Below are 17,004 nucleotides of genomic sequence, written 5' to 3' on the forward strand. Positions count from 1 at the left end.
CGCGTTTGGTCGATAATTCCAGAAGTGTCGAAGCTAGGAAACGTGGTGCAGCAACAAAGTGCGCTGCTTTTTAACGTCAATGCTGTACGTTTAGTCTAAGTAATCCAGTATACCGCAGCAGGTGTTCGATTCAGCTTGGCGAACGATGGCGAAAAGCGAGGAGAAGTTCGACGGTATGCTGCTGGCGATGGCCCAGCAGCACGAAGGCGGCGTGCAAGAGGTTGGTTCCTATTTCGTTGCCGGTATAGGTTAAGTTCCACCTGTATAAACATCGCCGATTCAAAATCAATCGGACGCTACACGCGAAATCTCTCCGTTTCAGTTGCTCGACACGATCTTCAGCTTCTTCGCGAGGAAAACGGACTTCTACACAGGTGGAGGCGAAGGAGCCGCGGAAAAGGTGTTTGTCTCTGTCGCATCCCGCACGTTGTCCCTAACAACGTTCTCCCAAAGAGATTCTAACGACTGCGATACTTTCATGTCGGATTCCAGCTTGTCATGGGCAAATTCAAGAAGCACGAAGCCACCGCTGTCGCTAAGGCCGCCAGCGAGAAGGCGGAGCGCATGGAGCAGGAGAAGCGGCGCAAAGAGAGGCTGGAGAAGAAGAAAAAGGAGGAGAAGGAGCAGGAGGACAAGCTGAACTCTGAGTCGAAGATCGTCGAATTGACTGACGAACAGGCTGCTAAGTTACAGGAGGAAATAGATAGCAAAGTACGTAGACGGCGTATTGGTTTAACTTTGCGCATTTAATTCACGTAGTACAGTTTCCATAAGTGCGCCCTACTTTTCCAGAAAGCAGAGAAAGAACCACCTGCGGTACCTGGGCCTAGTGGAGATAATGCTGATTCAGCGAAGAAGCAGGAGGAAGAGGAGGAGGAGGACGAGAAGGAGAAGGACAAACTTAGACCTAACAGTGGAAACGGCGCGGATTTACCGAACTACAGATGGACTCAGACGCTGCAGGACCTGGAGGTGAGTGCCGCAAATATTCTGCATGAAAACATGTTTCTTATATCTCGCTCTTGAAGTAGTTGTGGTTCTGTGCATATTTTTTTTTCATTAAATGCAATATTGTATTCTATTTACGATCGAGAACTTCGTTTAATTTTATGCTAGCAATGCGTAGAAAGTTTTACGATCGTTATTCTCGCAAATTGCATAATGTCTCTAAGAATATTAAAATTTACTACTCGAATGGAACTTTGAAAGCAGTAGGACTTTGTGAATCTCCAAATTTTAATTTGGTTGTTTCTATACTTGGTAAATATTTGTTCTATTTAGAATAGGCTTAACGAATATGCTTTTCGTCTATAACGACGCTACATATGACTCTTAATAAAAATATTATATATAGAGTGGGTAGGGGGACAGGTGAAATAAAACAACTGTTTGTTTTTCCTCGTGGTTCGACAGTTTCTTGTTGAATCGACGATTAATTAATACGCAAGTAATATCACAGTTGCGAGGAGCGATCGACGCGATCGCTTCTCATTGCTTTTCCTTACATTCCCTGGACAGACACCCCGAACGGAAATCCAGGCTTAATTCCAGGCGTTTTGTTAGTAACAATTAAATAACGACCCCTAAATTAACGTCCGACTAACTTACTCCCGCCTCGTCGATTGCTCTGAACTGTCCGTCAACGTTAATCGAAGAAGTACTTGTGCGACTTACGAAATTTTGCCCAACGACGATAACACTACCATCTAATCGCTTTGCTATCCTATTGCCGGCCCTCCTTATCGATCCGAGTCGTGAACTCGATCTACCATTCCACGAACAGTCGAGAAATCGGAGGATTGGTTCAAACAGGACACAAAGTCTAATCGTTTTTTTTATCCATCTATCGCGTCGTCTTCTATCTTAATACAAAAAAAAAAAGAAAAGAAGGAGAGAGAAAGGTTCTACGATACACGTCGAATCCGGAGGACTCGGCAGTCCTCCCGTGGAATACTCGACCGTCCCAACGAGTTCGGATCGCGTTGAGCTAATCTGTCCGCGCTTATACTAAAACCTAGTTCATTACACGAACGTAATTACTGAGTTCTCACGTACCGCACGCAGAACACGGTGCAATACAGCCTTTGAAACTTTATCTCTAATCGAGAACGTCTAAACGAGTTGCCCTAACGGTCTAAGTGAGAATATACACGTACGCCTGTATATACGAATTGATTCGGTCGATCGTGATCGAGGACATTCGATTAAGAAGTCCTCTGCTTCGTTGGGGAAACGTTTTTCTTCCTAGTTTCCCTCGTTTCGCATTCCTCCTCGTTCATCGTCCTCACGATCGTCCACGGTCCTCTGACTGCTAGTCAGCTTCGGCCTAGTTGTATTTGTCGCGAATTCTCACTGGAATCAAGAGCGAACAGCGCGTAGATGAACGGATATTAGATTTATAGATCTCAAAGATTCGAGAGCATCGGTACCGTATTGGAGACCGTTTGGAAGTAAGCTGTACGATTCAGTGATAAAGGTGCAGTGCACTAACTTTCCATGTAAAGGATCCCGAGAAGCAGGCCGACCATGAATAGGAAGCTCATCGTACAGACGAGCACGGTTAGCTGGTTTCTCGCGCAGCAGGACTTCCTGTAGACGGTCGTTGGTCTACCTAAACCGTTCACGACGGTGAAGTGGGTGCTGCTCGCCATCGAGGCGGTGTCCATCGGTTTCGGCGTTGTCACCGTGGGCGGATGAATGGCTGCGAGATTGGCCAAATTCGCGGCTGTCAATAGCAACGTGCCTGACGCGGCACTCTGTAACACACCAGCGTTATAGTTCATCGATCAGTTGTCCAGCTCTGATTTGAAATGGTGTGAAATCCCTTTGATCTCCTCCGATCATCTCAAACAGTAACTCTGAACGTATGGACCGTGATGATCGAACCTAGCGAGTCATTGTCTGGTCTAGTCTTTGGGGTTTGCGTCTTCTTCGAACTCGGACAACAGACTGTCAAACTATGTCACCACGTCGTTCTGTCTGTTCCTCAAGTTCTCCATGATACATGTTCAATCTACAATCAAATCCCAACTATCTCTTTTCTCTTGGGTACCCGCAGAAATTGCCACAGAAATTCTACAAATCCGTCTAACCCAGACCTAGATATCCTCAAGTTATTCTAGTTTCCTCAAACACACTTCCCAGTTGTGGGAGTACATGGAACCGAAATAAGTCCAAACACCAGTCTGCGGTTCAGTTAGTCCGTTCGTCAGGTAGACCTGTCTCGCAGGTCTTCTTTCATCCGAAGTCCATCGCTCTGTGGACCTGAAACTCAGTTGTTCTTATTTTTGAAAGTTCAGACACGCCCGTATCTCAAAAGTCCACCCCCTTTCGAGGCTCGTCCTCCTCCAAGCCTGACACCAATTGTCAGCCACCCTCCCGCGTGGTTAACGCGATTCGCTTACGTGTGTACTGGCGGTGGAGCCCTGCGACGACGTGGACCCTCTTGAAGGCGAGTTCGGGTGAAGATGATGAGCCCAGCTACCATTTTCGCTGTCCCTCTCGCTTCGCCCGACCAAGGACGGCCTTGGGATGTGCCAGGAAAGCGGGCTGCTCGCTACCGCCGTCGTAGCCGGCGTCGCCTCGATCTGAAACCAACGTAAATCGACGTGAAGCTTCGATTGCATAAGCGATAATGTCGCGCCGATTACACTTCTCCGCCTCGCCCGCATGTCCTCCACCTGCAGCCGCGTGTCGTTTATCTGTCGCTGTTGGAACATTACTCTACATGTAGTTACGGTATCTCTGTTTCATCTGTATCTCAACGAGCCGCGGTCGCGATTGACCAATAAACAGATTAAGTGGCCACTTAAAACGGCGTATTTTAAGCCGATACCAAACACCTCTGCCTCGTCTCCCATTCTCATCCGTCAGTTCTCTGACTCCGTATCGCCACCTTCGCGCGAATCCAGCCGTCGATTATTAATTAGCTACCCGCCGCCTAGGGGCGTCGGGAACTCCGCGTGGATTTCGCGCGTTAACCAACCCAGCCGCGCCAGGCGCATTGTATTCGCTTGTCCCCGCCAGTTTCTCTACATGCTCGCGTCATAAACAAAACTTTGCATACCAGCCGCCGAGGGTTTTCGAAAGCGTGTCGCAATGTCTCATTGTTCTAGCGGCGGTCCCATCTGCGGGTAGCCGTATTCGCCTGGCGTCTTTCACCGACGTCGAAATACCAACGGGAATGATGCACCGAACGAAATCGCGCGGGCCCGAGCCTCTGTCGGGCTCCCCTCGAGCGTACAGAGAACCGTGCCCTCGCGGTTTCCAGAAACTCCGCGTGGAAACGCGTTGGTAGAGGGAATCTAACGAGACTCTTAACAGCTCGAGTCGCGCGAGACGCGACAGCCTGATCGTGTCGCAGGAGCGCGTGATTCCATCCTAGTCGATCATAAGGCAAGCCAGAAAAGACCTCTCGAGGAGGCTAGCCACTTCTCGAAGGAAGAATTTCGGCGTGCACCCAGGGGCGCCCGGCTCTCGGCATTCCGGTTTGATCGTTACGCAACAACGGTACTCTCGAATTCCTCCGGCCGGCTCGTAACGTTCCACGGTAATTTTTTGCACCGTCGCGATTTCTTGGTCCTCCTCATCGTCGCTTCGTTTCCTCGATTCGTGAAGCACGGTCCTGCTGGCTGGGCAAGGTGCACGGCCGCGGACGCGTTCAGGGCCAAAGCCGAACGCAGCCGCGGCCCGCGCGCCGTTTCCGCGACTTTGACACTGGAGGTCCCAGCGGGCCCTGCTACTTACAAGCGTGTACACGCCGATTACGCCAGTTAATTGGCCATTTTCGCACGTAAATCAGCCGCGTTTCGCACCGCTCAGGCCTACCTTCGCCCGCTGGCCGCCGCCCAAGGTCCACCGAGGTCTCTGCCTTCTTTCCCGTTCCCGCGCCTTTTCCATCGGCGCCTATGCTCCAGATCGAAGGTACCGGCCCTAATGGAGCACCGCGGCCGACTGGCCCCACGATTTATGCGTCCTGTCCCGGGCGTGGTCGGCTCAGAAAATAACGTGGAAGCAGCCTTGCGCCGGCATTTTTGCCGATCGGACCCCACGATCTTCCGGGGCCCGACTGGCTAAGTGTTCCTCGAGCTACAAGCTCCGGGCAGCGATTTCAGAGACGTGATCGATTGGTGTCCAGGGATCGAAGGTCTCGCGGTGATGGATTTATCAGACCCCCCGACGACGCGACTGAGTTTTTCTTACGGTGAATGATAGAAGCTGCTCGTAGGATGCCGAGTGATTTAAAAGGTGGGTGGAGGAATTTAGGGGCGCGCGTTGCCTGCAGAAATGGACAAATTGTGTGCAGTTAAAGTGTTCGTCAGGTGATTCGTCAACCAGAAACGCAGCTTGCGTAGTGGAACGTGATTGAAGACGAATTAACTCGGTTTGCTCGCAGCAAATGCTGCGGCAGACGCAATGCTGCGTTTATTTATTTCGTATGGGTGTAATTGTTGATGTTTCGCGGCCACTTCATTCGTTTTGTTTTTGCCAAGGCACGTTCGAGTGGCGAGTTAACGTGTTAAGGGATGCGGGCAATTTATCGCAGGAGGAGAGTGATTTTTAAGGGAACCCTAATCATCGTAGCCGTTCTTGAACTCCAGTCAATGAAAGTTACGTCGGAAAGGATTAAAAGCCACGCGACCCATATGTGGCGCAATAGATCCTAGACAATGGAGGAGAACGGCGGCGACGAATCGGCCGAGAATCGGAGTTTCATAACTGAATCTCGATACCTGACAGTGCTCGGTGTCGCTGGTGACAGGTATTCGTTGCCGAGCCGGTATATCTCGAAATTTTTGCCGGACACGCGGCGAGAGAGGGCCAGATACAGAGGGAGCGAGATCGAGAAAGAGAGAATGGCCTGGGCGACGCTCAAAGAGAGGCGTCGTTAAGAATTTTTGTGGAATTCAATATACTGGTCAGCCTCGAAGCGCCGCACCTGTACTCTCGGCCCCACCGTAACACGACACTCTGAAACTTCCATTTTCCCCCCTCGCGATTATTATTCTCGCCCTGTATATGGGACGCTCGAACAATTCTTCCCTCGATCTTCCTCTCGCCGTCCTCTGGAGGAACGGAAGGGATGAGAAATCGCGAACAACCGCCGTCGAAACGAGCACAGATGGAAGGCAGTACATTTCTTATGTTACCATTAATTGGCACTGATCTCCATTGATCATTAGCCGAGGGATCTACACCTTTGGCTAGCTTTTGAAGCATTGATGCATCGAGGGTATCTTAGAGTTTCTAGATGATCGCCTATTTAAGTACCATGCTCAGCTCCACTTGAGTGATTGAAGAAAAATCAGTCCTTCTTGCGCAGTACAGCCTTTGGCATAACATCCTTCGGATGGTGGTCTGTAAATGTTACCTCATCGTGCACATCTACAGAACACATCGGTTCATCGATCTTGGCTCCTCTTGTTTGGCCACGTTGCACTCCTCTTAATGCGCTTCGAGGCTTCGAGTAGAGATTTTTGGGAGTAGCCAGCCGGCTGACGTTTCCCTCCTCCACTCGAATGCCGTTCTGTTTGTTCCTCTTCCATTACGTATGCAAAGATTCGCTTCGTAAGGAAGCCAGTGACTCGACTGGAATTCCACGTCACCTCGAAGCAGACCGGTTGCACTAGCAGGAGGTATAGGTCCGAGGATCATCCCAGGAGCGCCACGTCAGCCGACACCTGGGGCTATGTTTCCTCGTTACCGATACTCCAGGGTAGATACGGCTTCATCCGCGTCTAATGAGCATCGTCTCGCGGATGAACATACGATCATAAAAAGATATATGTTACAAGGTAGCGATAACAGATTCCGTGGCTTCACCTTGTCAAGCTTGCCAGAGATTGCTTTCCCCGAGGGATGGCGATGCAATTATTTTCCTTGGTTCATTTGGTCCTTATGCTTAAGGAGGCAGAATCCGTTTCTGCCCACTTCCAAGCAGCTTAACGGATCGGCCAACGTTTTTTCCTCCTACATCGAAAGGTGTCGTTTAGGCTACTGTTTGCATATCTAGAGTCAATAATCCAGCCCACAAAGGAGTCTCTTCGCGATTAAGGATTCACAGCGGTGTCTTCAAAAACATATTCTAAGAACACGTCAGTTTTCAGTATAGATGCGTGGAACCCGGATCTCTGCGAGCGTACCGCTATTCCGAATCATCTGAAATTTCTGAATCCAGACTATACTACCCCACACCAGAACAATTTCCACCAGCTTTCAAAGCAGTACGTACATGCAAAGTGCAAGAACGCGACGCCCCAACCAGTGTCACATTACGATCGCAGCAGGGATGTCACGCGACATTTAAACGTCTCCTCTTCCCGCGGCCGGGAAATCACGAAGGCACGCGGATCCATTACGGCCTCATATTAGTTTACCTGAACGCGGCTCCTATCTTAGCAAACGCCGATCGTCCCCCTAGGTTTCGTTCAAGGATGTCTCTAATAACAGCGAACATTACGTGTCCCCCATGGGTCCGCGTAATGTAACGCCTTCGTTACGTCGGTGTCAGGTACCAATCACGCAGTCATTACTCCGACGATCGTTAAGGTGAACGCAATTAAAATCGCGGCTCACGTGTATCGCGATACATACCCTCCCCCGCAGCCACGCGCTCGCCAGGAAAAAAGCCACCCGTTTGCGTATTATCAAAAGCGATTGTACGAATCCGAGAACCTACCATTTTCCACTATAAAGATCCCGGGGAGGCAATAATTTTAATAATGCACAAGTTTCGACACGCTCTCGTTCTCAGTCCCCGCGCTCGTGTGCCCCGTTCTCGTTCTCTCGCCGCGCGGTAAACGTTGCCTCACAGAAAGCATAAATCTAAGAACCGTTTGCCGCGATCGTCTACATATTTTGCAACGCGTCCGACGCTCTCATTACGTCGGACGATTGCACGGCTCCGGTGTTCACCATCGACCAGCCTCGGCCGGAGAAAAATGGTAGCCCCTCGATTACGATCTGCCGCGGATCCTCGCGGTCGATTGGGATCATCGGGCTTATCGTTTATGATCGACACTTTGCGCCACGGGTCCTTGAAACCACTGTTGGCGCAGGCGAGGCAGAACCAGAACATGGACGCTGATGAAACTTCCGATGCACTTCAAAAGTCGCGGATAAGTGCAGAGTCTTCTAAGAGCTTGGCAGAATTGTACCGTTTAGAAGACAGAGGTGGAAGAGTGATGAGTCAGTATTTACACTACGGTCCAGAAGTCTTGTGTCATAGAAAGTAGAAGATTCAAGTGAGCCAAGACTTTGAGCAGTTACGTCCTTGGTTCGAACAATTTCCAAAGATCCATTGAGAAAGTTTCTGTGTTCGGGAGTCTGAATACCAGATCTGGACACTTTCTCCCGCAAGCGTTGCTTCACTCGTCGGAACGGTGATCATCTAGATTTATGGACTTGGAGATCTTAGAGGAACTTCAGTATCATCCGTTAGCCACTCTATTATCCTCCCTCAGGGGTACACTCTTTCATACATCTGAGAATTCTGAGTTCTATCTGACAGAGGGAGTAGGAAGCAACAGAACGTGTCATCGCTGTTTTCCTATTCGTCGCAAGAAAGCAACGGTCCGCTGGAGAAGCATATCGCAACGGCCTCCATAGATTTGCAAATGAGATGCCGCCAGGATATTGGCGTTTCCCTTATTCACGACACGCGGAAGGAGCACGCGTTGTAACGCGTTGTGCCTCGATTTTAAGAGCTGTTCGAGGCTGCTCGCGCAACACTCGCCCGCAGATAAGAGCGTTTGTTCCGCGAGCTACGACGGAAGGAGAGAACCGGAGAAAACCGTGCAACGCACACACCGGTGATTCCGTATGCGAGCGAGCATCGATACACGCCGGGCTGATTCAGGAAACGGCTTTCTTCCTCTTCTCCAGAAGCTTCTAAAGAGGATTCTCTCTGCGCGCGTAACACGAGGACTTTCGTTCTCTCGCCGGCTAAACCGTCGTAAGAGTCGAGTGTCTGCGGGTAGAGAGACCGATATTACGGGAGAAGAAACGACTGCTGATCGATCGACGACGAAATTTATCGGTGAATAATCAACTCACCTTGGTCGCGTACGATGAATCGATCAGCGGCTAAACGCGAGCCTTAACGAGAACAGAAGCGTTCCACGATAATGACGGATGATTGCCAATAAGGACTCGGCCGGTTGTATACATATCTCATTTGGATTCATCGGGGGCAACCTTTTGCCGGCGTTTCGACGGCCTTTTTTCTTGTAAATCGACCTGGTATCTACTAATTGGCGATCACAGCGGCCTCGTCGGCGCCGTACGGAAAGAGGAAGGCGAGAGAAGGACATTTAGACAGACGCCAATTTACGTTACACTTTTCACGCTTCCCTGCCGATCGCCCTCGATACAGGACAAGGAAAACCAAACGAGGGGAACCTTCGTTGATCGCGCGATGTCGCCGCGGAAGTAACGATGATCGATGCGTATAACGCTATGTAAAGGCTAATTGCATCCGGGATCGTTAAGACGCTTCAAAGCGATCGGTGCAGTGGACTCCGCGCTTTCTGGATATCGTCAACGGCTGTCGAGACAATTACTTCATAACCGTGATCGCTGGTAAATGGTCGTCAAGGTTATTAAACAGAATCGCTGGAAGCGTGCCTGGGATCCTGGGAATTGGACATGCTCGATCGTTTGTGGATCATTTCACTGGCTTCCTCTTCAAAGTTACCTAATCACCCCTGGTCAAAGAGATTCTAGCAAGTTCTTCTCGACGATTGCAACTTTTTACATGCGGTGATCTTCGAGCCTCTTTATAATTTAGGGGTAGCAAGTCTTCGAGGTACTGTCACCTTGTCTGCGCATAGTCGTCTAGCTCTACTTTCAGTGGTAACTTGCTATCGAAGCCCAGCTTTCCCGGCGAACTACTCGCCACTTGTCTTCAGAGTTATGCATCAACGTTATGTCATCGGGCCCGCGTAAATTTAATTAGCCCATGTGATTTGCACGCTCGGCGACTCCTTCGCTTTTCCCTCGCGGATCAGAATTCGCCACTCGTTTATCTTCATTAGCCCGCAGTGGACCCCCGAGCCTGGCCCGTGGCGATCTGTCAAACGCAACGAGAGATTCAACGCCAGGAGCTGCGCTACCTTTTCCACGTAGCTCGTGGCCACGTTGACGCTAGTCACTGGTATCTCGAGTCCCTCGGCTTCTCGACCGGCTCTCCTCGTTCTTTTCCCTTGTGACTCGTACTCGTCCTCATCGCGATTGGCAGCTGCACTTCAGAGACCTCGAGGACGCGTTCGACAATGCAAAACTGCAAACAAAACTTTCCATTCCACCTACCTGAAGCTGGACAGCCGACGCGTTTTCGGCTCCAAAACTTTCGAACGCTTTCTTTCCACCGATCACTTGCAAAGAACTCCACGTTCGATGGAGAATAAGATTTACCGCTATCGTCGCTGATAGTGCCGCGAATCGCTATCATTTATCCTCTTCGCATAGCCTCGAGCGTCAATCGCCGACTGGATCCCCGATCGGCGCTCGATCAATCGCATCGACGGCACGGGTCCGTTGCTTCCCCCTCGATACTTTTCCTCCCGCGAAAAGTTCGCGCAACAGTCCATAAATCAACGGGCCCAGCCGCGGCTATAAATAATCCGAGCCGTGAATATATTGATTTCATAACGCCTGGCAGGGCGATTCTGTTCGTAAATTATTTACGCGTGCGTCCACCGCGATCCACGACGATAAAAAGTACGTTGTCCGTGGCGCTGGCTGGTGGATGATGATCGCCGCGTCACGTCCTCGTCACCGACGTGAAATGCCACGGTGGTCTTACACTCCCAATCCAGGCGAACCTGTCGCGGACCTTCTCTAGGTCGTATGGAAACGACCGCTTCTGGTCGATTTGCATTTACAACGTAAATAAAGAGTCTGCCAGAGCGGCGCTACGAAATTGCGACATCGCCGTCGGGGATTACGTCCGACTCGCGTGCCTATCTTTTCGTGTTCCCCTTTCGCACCGTTTGCCTTTCCCATTAACCCCTTTTCACCTTTGTCTCCGTCCTCTTTGCCTACCCTCTTCGTCTGTCTTTTCCACCAGGCTGTTATTGAGCGATACGTTTAATACGGCGTCGATCGTTTTCCAAGTCGGATCGAACCGTGTCATAATCCATCAGAGTCCTTATGCAGATGACGTGCGCAAGGATATCGCAATATAGCACCCCCACCGTCGTTCTCGCGCCGTGGACTAGAATCGGCGACTGTTTCTCCTTTTGAAAGCAGAAACGTGTAACAGAGGCACCCATTCGAAGATCGATCCGTGATAATCAGAAGACACCGCGGATGGTGATGCAGAGGATCGGTTCGTTGGGTTAATGGGAGATGCCAGGAACTTGTTAGAGAAATGTCACAGCACCTTGGACCGCGGAATGAAAGTTTGACACACTTCGTTTCTATCACGGAACCTAATGAAATGTTTCCTTAATAAACCCAGCAGATGAGTAAGAGTGAATTATATAATTGTTACGGCGGCTTGGGCGTTTCGGTGTCATCATCGTCGCCTGGTCATCGGTTTAAGTCGTTCCCAACGGACGTGGAAAGGACACGCCTATTCGAAAATATGTTTCAAGCTCGCAGGTGGTAGCCGTGGTAATCCATGCATAGTTTGTTGTAAATAGGTTACCGTGGGAATACGATTGTAGATCTTAAGTGATATGTATCAATCTTTCACGCGCCTAATAGAGGTGTCGGGAACTTTATCGCTTAGTAATTCGAAGCTATGTTGATATCTTAAAGGTACTTCAGTGAGAAAGTCAAAGACAAATAGTAGCCCCGGGTCGATGCCTATTTTATTGAAAAACCAGTTCGTTCCTCGAAGTCCGTTCCGCGCTTATTTCCGACGCTCATGGGAACCTCGAAAAACAACCAAAATACAGACTTAGCTGCTCAGAGCCGCTATTGGGAAGCATTTATTTCAAAATTGATTTGCCCGAATATATTTGCATACAACAGGAGGATGCACTCTATATTACAAAATCGATTTCTCCGGTCTGACTACCGAGGGAAAGAAACCACTTATTTTTCGTTCCGTCTCCGGTAATCGAGACCTTGATGGAAGGCGTTTAGGAATCAGGTGCTCGGCGATTCGTGCGCGATCATCGGCTCCTTCGTTAGCGGCTGCTCGTTAATGTCATCGAGAGCTTTCCTAAGCCACCACGTAACCGGGCATATGGTCGGCGGACGATCCTCGCGGAGCAGATAAACGAGCCAGCACGGGCTACCATCAAGGTGGAAAGAGAAATCCACCAATCCACGCTTCCGAATCGCATGCTCCTCGCTTAAGGTCAACGACTGAAAATTGTTTTCGCACACCCGATGAATTAGTGCCCTAATCTCTCAGGGCCGCCGATCCTCCACTACCTCGCGCAACAACATGACGCAAGCCGATTCGCGTCCCCTCAAATGCGAAAACCATTAATCGCAGCTGGTGCGATAAAGGACGGTGATTCGAGGAATTAAAATTCGACACCGCGGAAATATATCGTCGATTATTTTAATGCTTTCGCTGGTATGCGAAGGTTATCGGTCACTAGTTACGAACAAGGCTGCCTCAGTTGTGAGGCGGAATTGTGACGTCTTGTCTTGTTCCACTCGAAAAAAAAACGATTCGAAAACACAGAACGAAGTTTATTTAGTGAAATCCTCGTTCTTGAGGAAATTGGCATTGAAAATTGTTGCGTCGATATTCGATCAATAGTCGTACAGCAACCGGGTGTACGTTTCCTGTGTCTTCAGCACTGGTTTCCTCGAAAACGAAGGCTGGTACGAAGAAGCTTTATAAGGGGAAACATAAGTAACGCGAGGATAACATACTTTACATGTTACTCTCGTTGTTTAAAATCTCAAACCCACTTTTCCACCTTCTTGCTCGCATTCCCCGCGTCTGAATTACGCCGTGCATGACTAATCCAGTGACAGACATATACGCACACCGTTCCAACTCGACCCGACGAGTTTCAGCCCTGAAGTTCTGGTGCACGCATGTGTATCGTAATCGCATGCAGAAACCGAGAGTGGTCGATGATGAAACGCGTCTCTCTACGTGATCTAAATTGTAGGTTCGCGCGAAAGATCTCGCTCTCAGATTAAAAGATCGCGGCCGCAGTTGCGAGGGATATCGCGTTGTCATTGCAAATGATCGATAACGAGAGACCACCCCCTTGAATCCACTTCTCGGATCGTTCCTTTTCCCATCTTGCCAGCGCGAGTCTCGCGAGGGATCACCGTCGACTGCACGCGGAGTACGGATGTCGATCTATAATCGATATCCATCCGTCCACCGATGCACACGATGTTCCGCGAGACGAAAGCGGCTACTTCTTTTTTGACCTTTCGGGAACGATTCGCTTTCTGCCGGGCAATGTGAGTTTCACTATCGAAACTGTACAAGGTGAACGCAGTACATAAATCAGGATGATTTCCTCTCGCTGAAATCACTCCTCTAAAGATCGTGTGTACAGGGCGCTTCGAAATATGGGGCACACGTTGGAAATGAGAATTTAATGAATCGAAAGTGGATGAAGTGCAAGGAGAAACTCTGTTCCATGGATTTCGTTATAGATATTTATCAGAAGCCTGTAGTATGTACATGGATAGGAAACGTATGACTAAGTACACTATTTCTCTAGCAGGGGTGGCGAAGACCTGTTGCAACCGCAAGAAGAAGTTCTTCGAGCTTACTTAACAGGTTCATAACCAATTAACCTGCACTGTTCAGCTTCTTTTTCAATGAAAATCACATTACTTAGAGTTGCTGGTCTCGCGTGATTTGGAGCACCATATATATGATTCTTAAATCAGACGTGTCGATCAAAGTCCCGCCGAGAGTAGCGTTGTTCGCGGGCGTTTACATACTGTAGAGTCATCGTTTACATTCAGCCTGTTCCTGGTCGTAAATTTTTCGGTTAAACCCGGTCCTCGAGTCGTTTAAAAATTATCAGCGAGCTTGGGCGAGGCTCCTCGGCGTTCTCCGCGAAGAACCACCGTGCGTAAGGTCGTAAACGATAGGACGCGAAGGAATTATGAAACAGGAATGTGAGAAATGGCCTACAGCTGGCTGGTTACCAGCTCCTCGGGAGTCTACCTAGAGCTACAGGACCATAAGAATCTTTCTTCGACTGCAGGCACTCTACCTTTATCGCGCAACGCCCACCCACGCTCGCTGCATGGTAGCTTCTCCTTTTTTCCTACCACAATTACCAGGGATCCTTCTCAGGAAGTTGTATTTAAAGTTTAGACCCTCTTGGAGACCGCGAAAGGATGGCTACTGCTCGAAGTACCTATTATAACCACCACTGGAACCTTTGAGCGACATCTCGTATCCCAATAATTATTTCCACATGCATCGAAGAAGGAGAAAATCTCGCTAGAGGCGCAGCGACAGGCATACAGTTGCTAAGGAGGCTCGTCAAGTAAAATACATCCAGTGCTGTGTCAGACATCGCTTTTTTCGTCACTGTCGGCTCACAGAAGCTTACGGATTAAATCTTCGTAGACGCTGCTGCACAATGCAAATCGCTATTCGTTCGCGAATTACGTTCTACCAATATCTGGGAAGAATAACATCCTTCGCTTCTCAAGTGATGCTGGTAGGAGCGTTGCTTTTGCATTACATAAACCGTAGATGGGTGTCGGGCTTATTAAGTATTCGCGGTGAACGGTGTTACGGTATACGCACGCACGTTGCCCGTGAACCTAAAGTATTCGACGTCTTTTACCAGAATAACTCGATTATCAAGATCGCCGCCGCTTCGAGTTACGAATCGAGCCCGGTAATCGAGCATTGAACTTCTCAACGAGCACCGAAATAAACAGGATACCCCGCGCGAGTCCTGTAATTATCCGCGTTCTACGTTCCACCTAAGGAAAAGTAGTTCCTGTTGAATAACGGTCGTGAAATTTTTCCTCGAACTTTCTCAAATTTTATGAATATTTTATGTAACTCGCCTTGAGTTACCGCCCGTTCGTTAGAAATTACACTCGAGGCGTGAAACTTTACGGTCCGCGATTGCACGAAGCTTTTTCGGGTTCTCCGTTGAGTTATGCGAATTGCGCGCATCTTCGGGAGCAGTTTATAGTTTCTCTTTATGCAAATCTTCTGTGCTTCAAGATTCGATGATATCGACCGGCATTTATTAGAATATACCTGGATGCACTGCGCTTGTAACAGGAAAACTCTGAATTCCACAGTTGTATTCCTTCGTACTTTCCACTTGTTTAAATTACTTCTCATCGCTGCCCAGCTCGCCTGGGTCATCTACTTTTTGCGCCAGGAGTTTCGCGCCAAACGACCATTCGCGGCTGCGATTCCTCCTCGGAGCGTGAAAGTCCGACGAGTCCTTTGCCGTTCTGTAATCGTGACTGAATCTGTCCGCGGAACCGAGTCATCTCCGATGGCGGAAGGAACGGGGAATAGAAAGCAGTGGCATCGGGGGAAAGACAGACGCGCGCGAGTTCCGCGATGCAGCTCATCTCCGGCCGCCTACCGCGCGGTTGAATTAATCGTTAGTGCGATGAAGGACTTACGTCTGGAACGAAATCCTCGTGTCCGTCGTTGGAGGCCTCTTCCACGTTGATCCGGATTCCCGACATGATCCGGGGTGTCTCTACCTCGCGAAAGCACTCCGTGGCAATCGGTTACACACCCTTCGAGAGGCTCGAAGGTCGATCTCCTAGGTCCTCGAGAGAGAGAACCTCGTGCCTAGGAGGCCCACTGTTCCTTCCTTCAATGAACCACCACTCCCGTCGATTTGGCTGGTGGCCCCGATCCCCCACGTATTCCACAAGAAACCCACTCGATCACCCCTCCGCAGAAATCGTGCTTCGTGCGACTATGCCCCGAGGACTGGCTATCAGAGTCCCAGGGAGCAGCTCGATGTCCCCCGAGCCAGAGAGTTCGTCGTCCTTTCTCTCCCTTTTGGAAGCTGAGAGCAGGACGAACACGTTCTTCCCCCTGCGCGTCTCCCTCTGGACCGACTTGTTCAGCTCCGTTCAGCGGTCCTCGCGTTGGATAATCGTGCACGAATTCACGGGCGAGTGGGGTGACAGTGGTGCGAAACCATCAGAGGTGATTTGCGCGTGTTACTTTGCCGATTGAACGCGGTCGTACCGCGCGGCGTTTCGTGATCGTCTCTCTCGCACGCGTGCGACTAGAGACCGCCGCCACATCTGGCCTTTGGACTGACTGCCAGCACTCGGCCAGATCGGTTTTATACCTTCGTATCTCCCACCCGGGATGACGAGCAAGCGAGCGAGCGAGCGAGCGAACGAGCGTGCTCGCGGCACGTCGATCCTGCACGCGGCCACAGCTCTCAGCCACACCACGGCCGAGAGGATCGATCTTTTTTTCTTCCTCCCCGGACGTACGTGTACGCGCTCATACCGGCGGCACGCATACAGCACCGGGCGACCACGGGGAGGTGGCGGGTTCTAGGCGCAAGGACGAGGCTGGGAGTAACAATAATTTATTTGCTTAGGTGTCCAAGTGGTTGGTAACCCGCTTATCAAAGCGGTAAGATTAAATGGGGGTTCACTTCTTCGGTGAAGATGCTTTTAAACATCAGACAGCGGGAACGCAGCTTTGTGTAATTATATAGTGGGTGATTTGTCATGGAATTTAGTCCGAGGAAAAGGTACAAACGAGATTTAGCCTGTGTACTATCTTCGCGTCTTAAGGAAAGAGACCAAGGTTGCGTTCTATTCAAATCCTGCTTCGATACGTCTCCCTGCTGGGCGAACGCTTATCTGAATCCTTTCCCTGCGTGTCGTGTACCTGAGCTTACGGAAATCACGCCCATCTTATTCAGGACACTTTATCTGCCTTGGCGAGTCTTTATCTTCTCGAACAGTTCCCTCTTCTCGTTGCCTCGCCTGATCCTCGCGAAATCCTGCGTGCGAGCGGATAACACGTTTCGCGCGGTTGTACCTGATACGCTTTCTGCGTCTCGCGGTGTTTAGCACGCGCTTATCCTTCTGATT

General features: G+C 50.0%; 2 protein-coding genes across 4 annotated transcripts in view; one reads left to right on the forward strand and one right to left on the reverse strand.

Annotated features, from left to right (window-relative positions):
- The window catches only part of Nudc (nuclear distribution C, dynein complex regulator), a 67,782-nt gene continuing 50,778 nt past the window's right edge, over positions 1 to 17,004 (forward strand). Inside the window, exons 1-4 of the mRNA XM_076829379.1 lie at positions 1 to 220; positions 323 to 400; positions 493 to 711; positions 793 to 972. Of these exons, the coding sequence (XP_076685494.1) occupies positions 146 to 220; positions 323 to 400; positions 493 to 711; positions 793 to 972 (552 nt within the window). The 5' untranslated portion in view covers positions 1 to 145. The remainder of the gene's footprint in view (positions 221 to 322; positions 401 to 492; positions 712 to 792; positions 973 to 17,004) is intronic.
- The window catches only part of LOC143377740 (uncharacterized), a 47,253-nt gene continuing 31,637 nt past the window's right edge, over positions 1,389 to 17,004 (reverse strand). The window contains exons 1-4 of one of the 3 annotated variants that reach the window (XM_076829381.1): positions 15,553 to 16,361; positions 3,405 to 3,587; positions 2,492 to 2,756; positions 1,389 to 2,352 (exon numbers count right to left, since the gene is read on the reverse strand). In XM_076829381.1, coding sequence (XP_076685496.1) covers positions 2,327 to 2,352; positions 2,492 to 2,756; positions 3,405 to 3,587; positions 15,553 to 15,618 — 540 coding nt within the window. In that variant the 5' untranslated portion in view covers positions 15,619 to 16,361 and the 3' untranslated portion in view covers positions 1,389 to 2,326. Of the gene's footprint in view, positions 2,353 to 2,491; positions 2,757 to 3,404; positions 3,588 to 4,827; positions 7,172 to 15,552; positions 16,362 to 17,004 lie in introns of those variants that run through there. The other 2 variants (XM_076829380.1, XM_076829382.1) reach the window with 2 other exon arrangements.

The sequence above is a fragment of the Andrena cerasifolii genome, chromosome 16 (genome assembly GCF_050908995.1).
Source record: "Andrena cerasifolii isolate SP2316 chromosome 16, iyAndCera1_principal, whole genome shotgun sequence".
Taxonomy (NCBI): domain Eukaryota; kingdom Metazoa; phylum Arthropoda; class Insecta; order Hymenoptera; family Andrenidae; genus Andrena; species Andrena cerasifolii.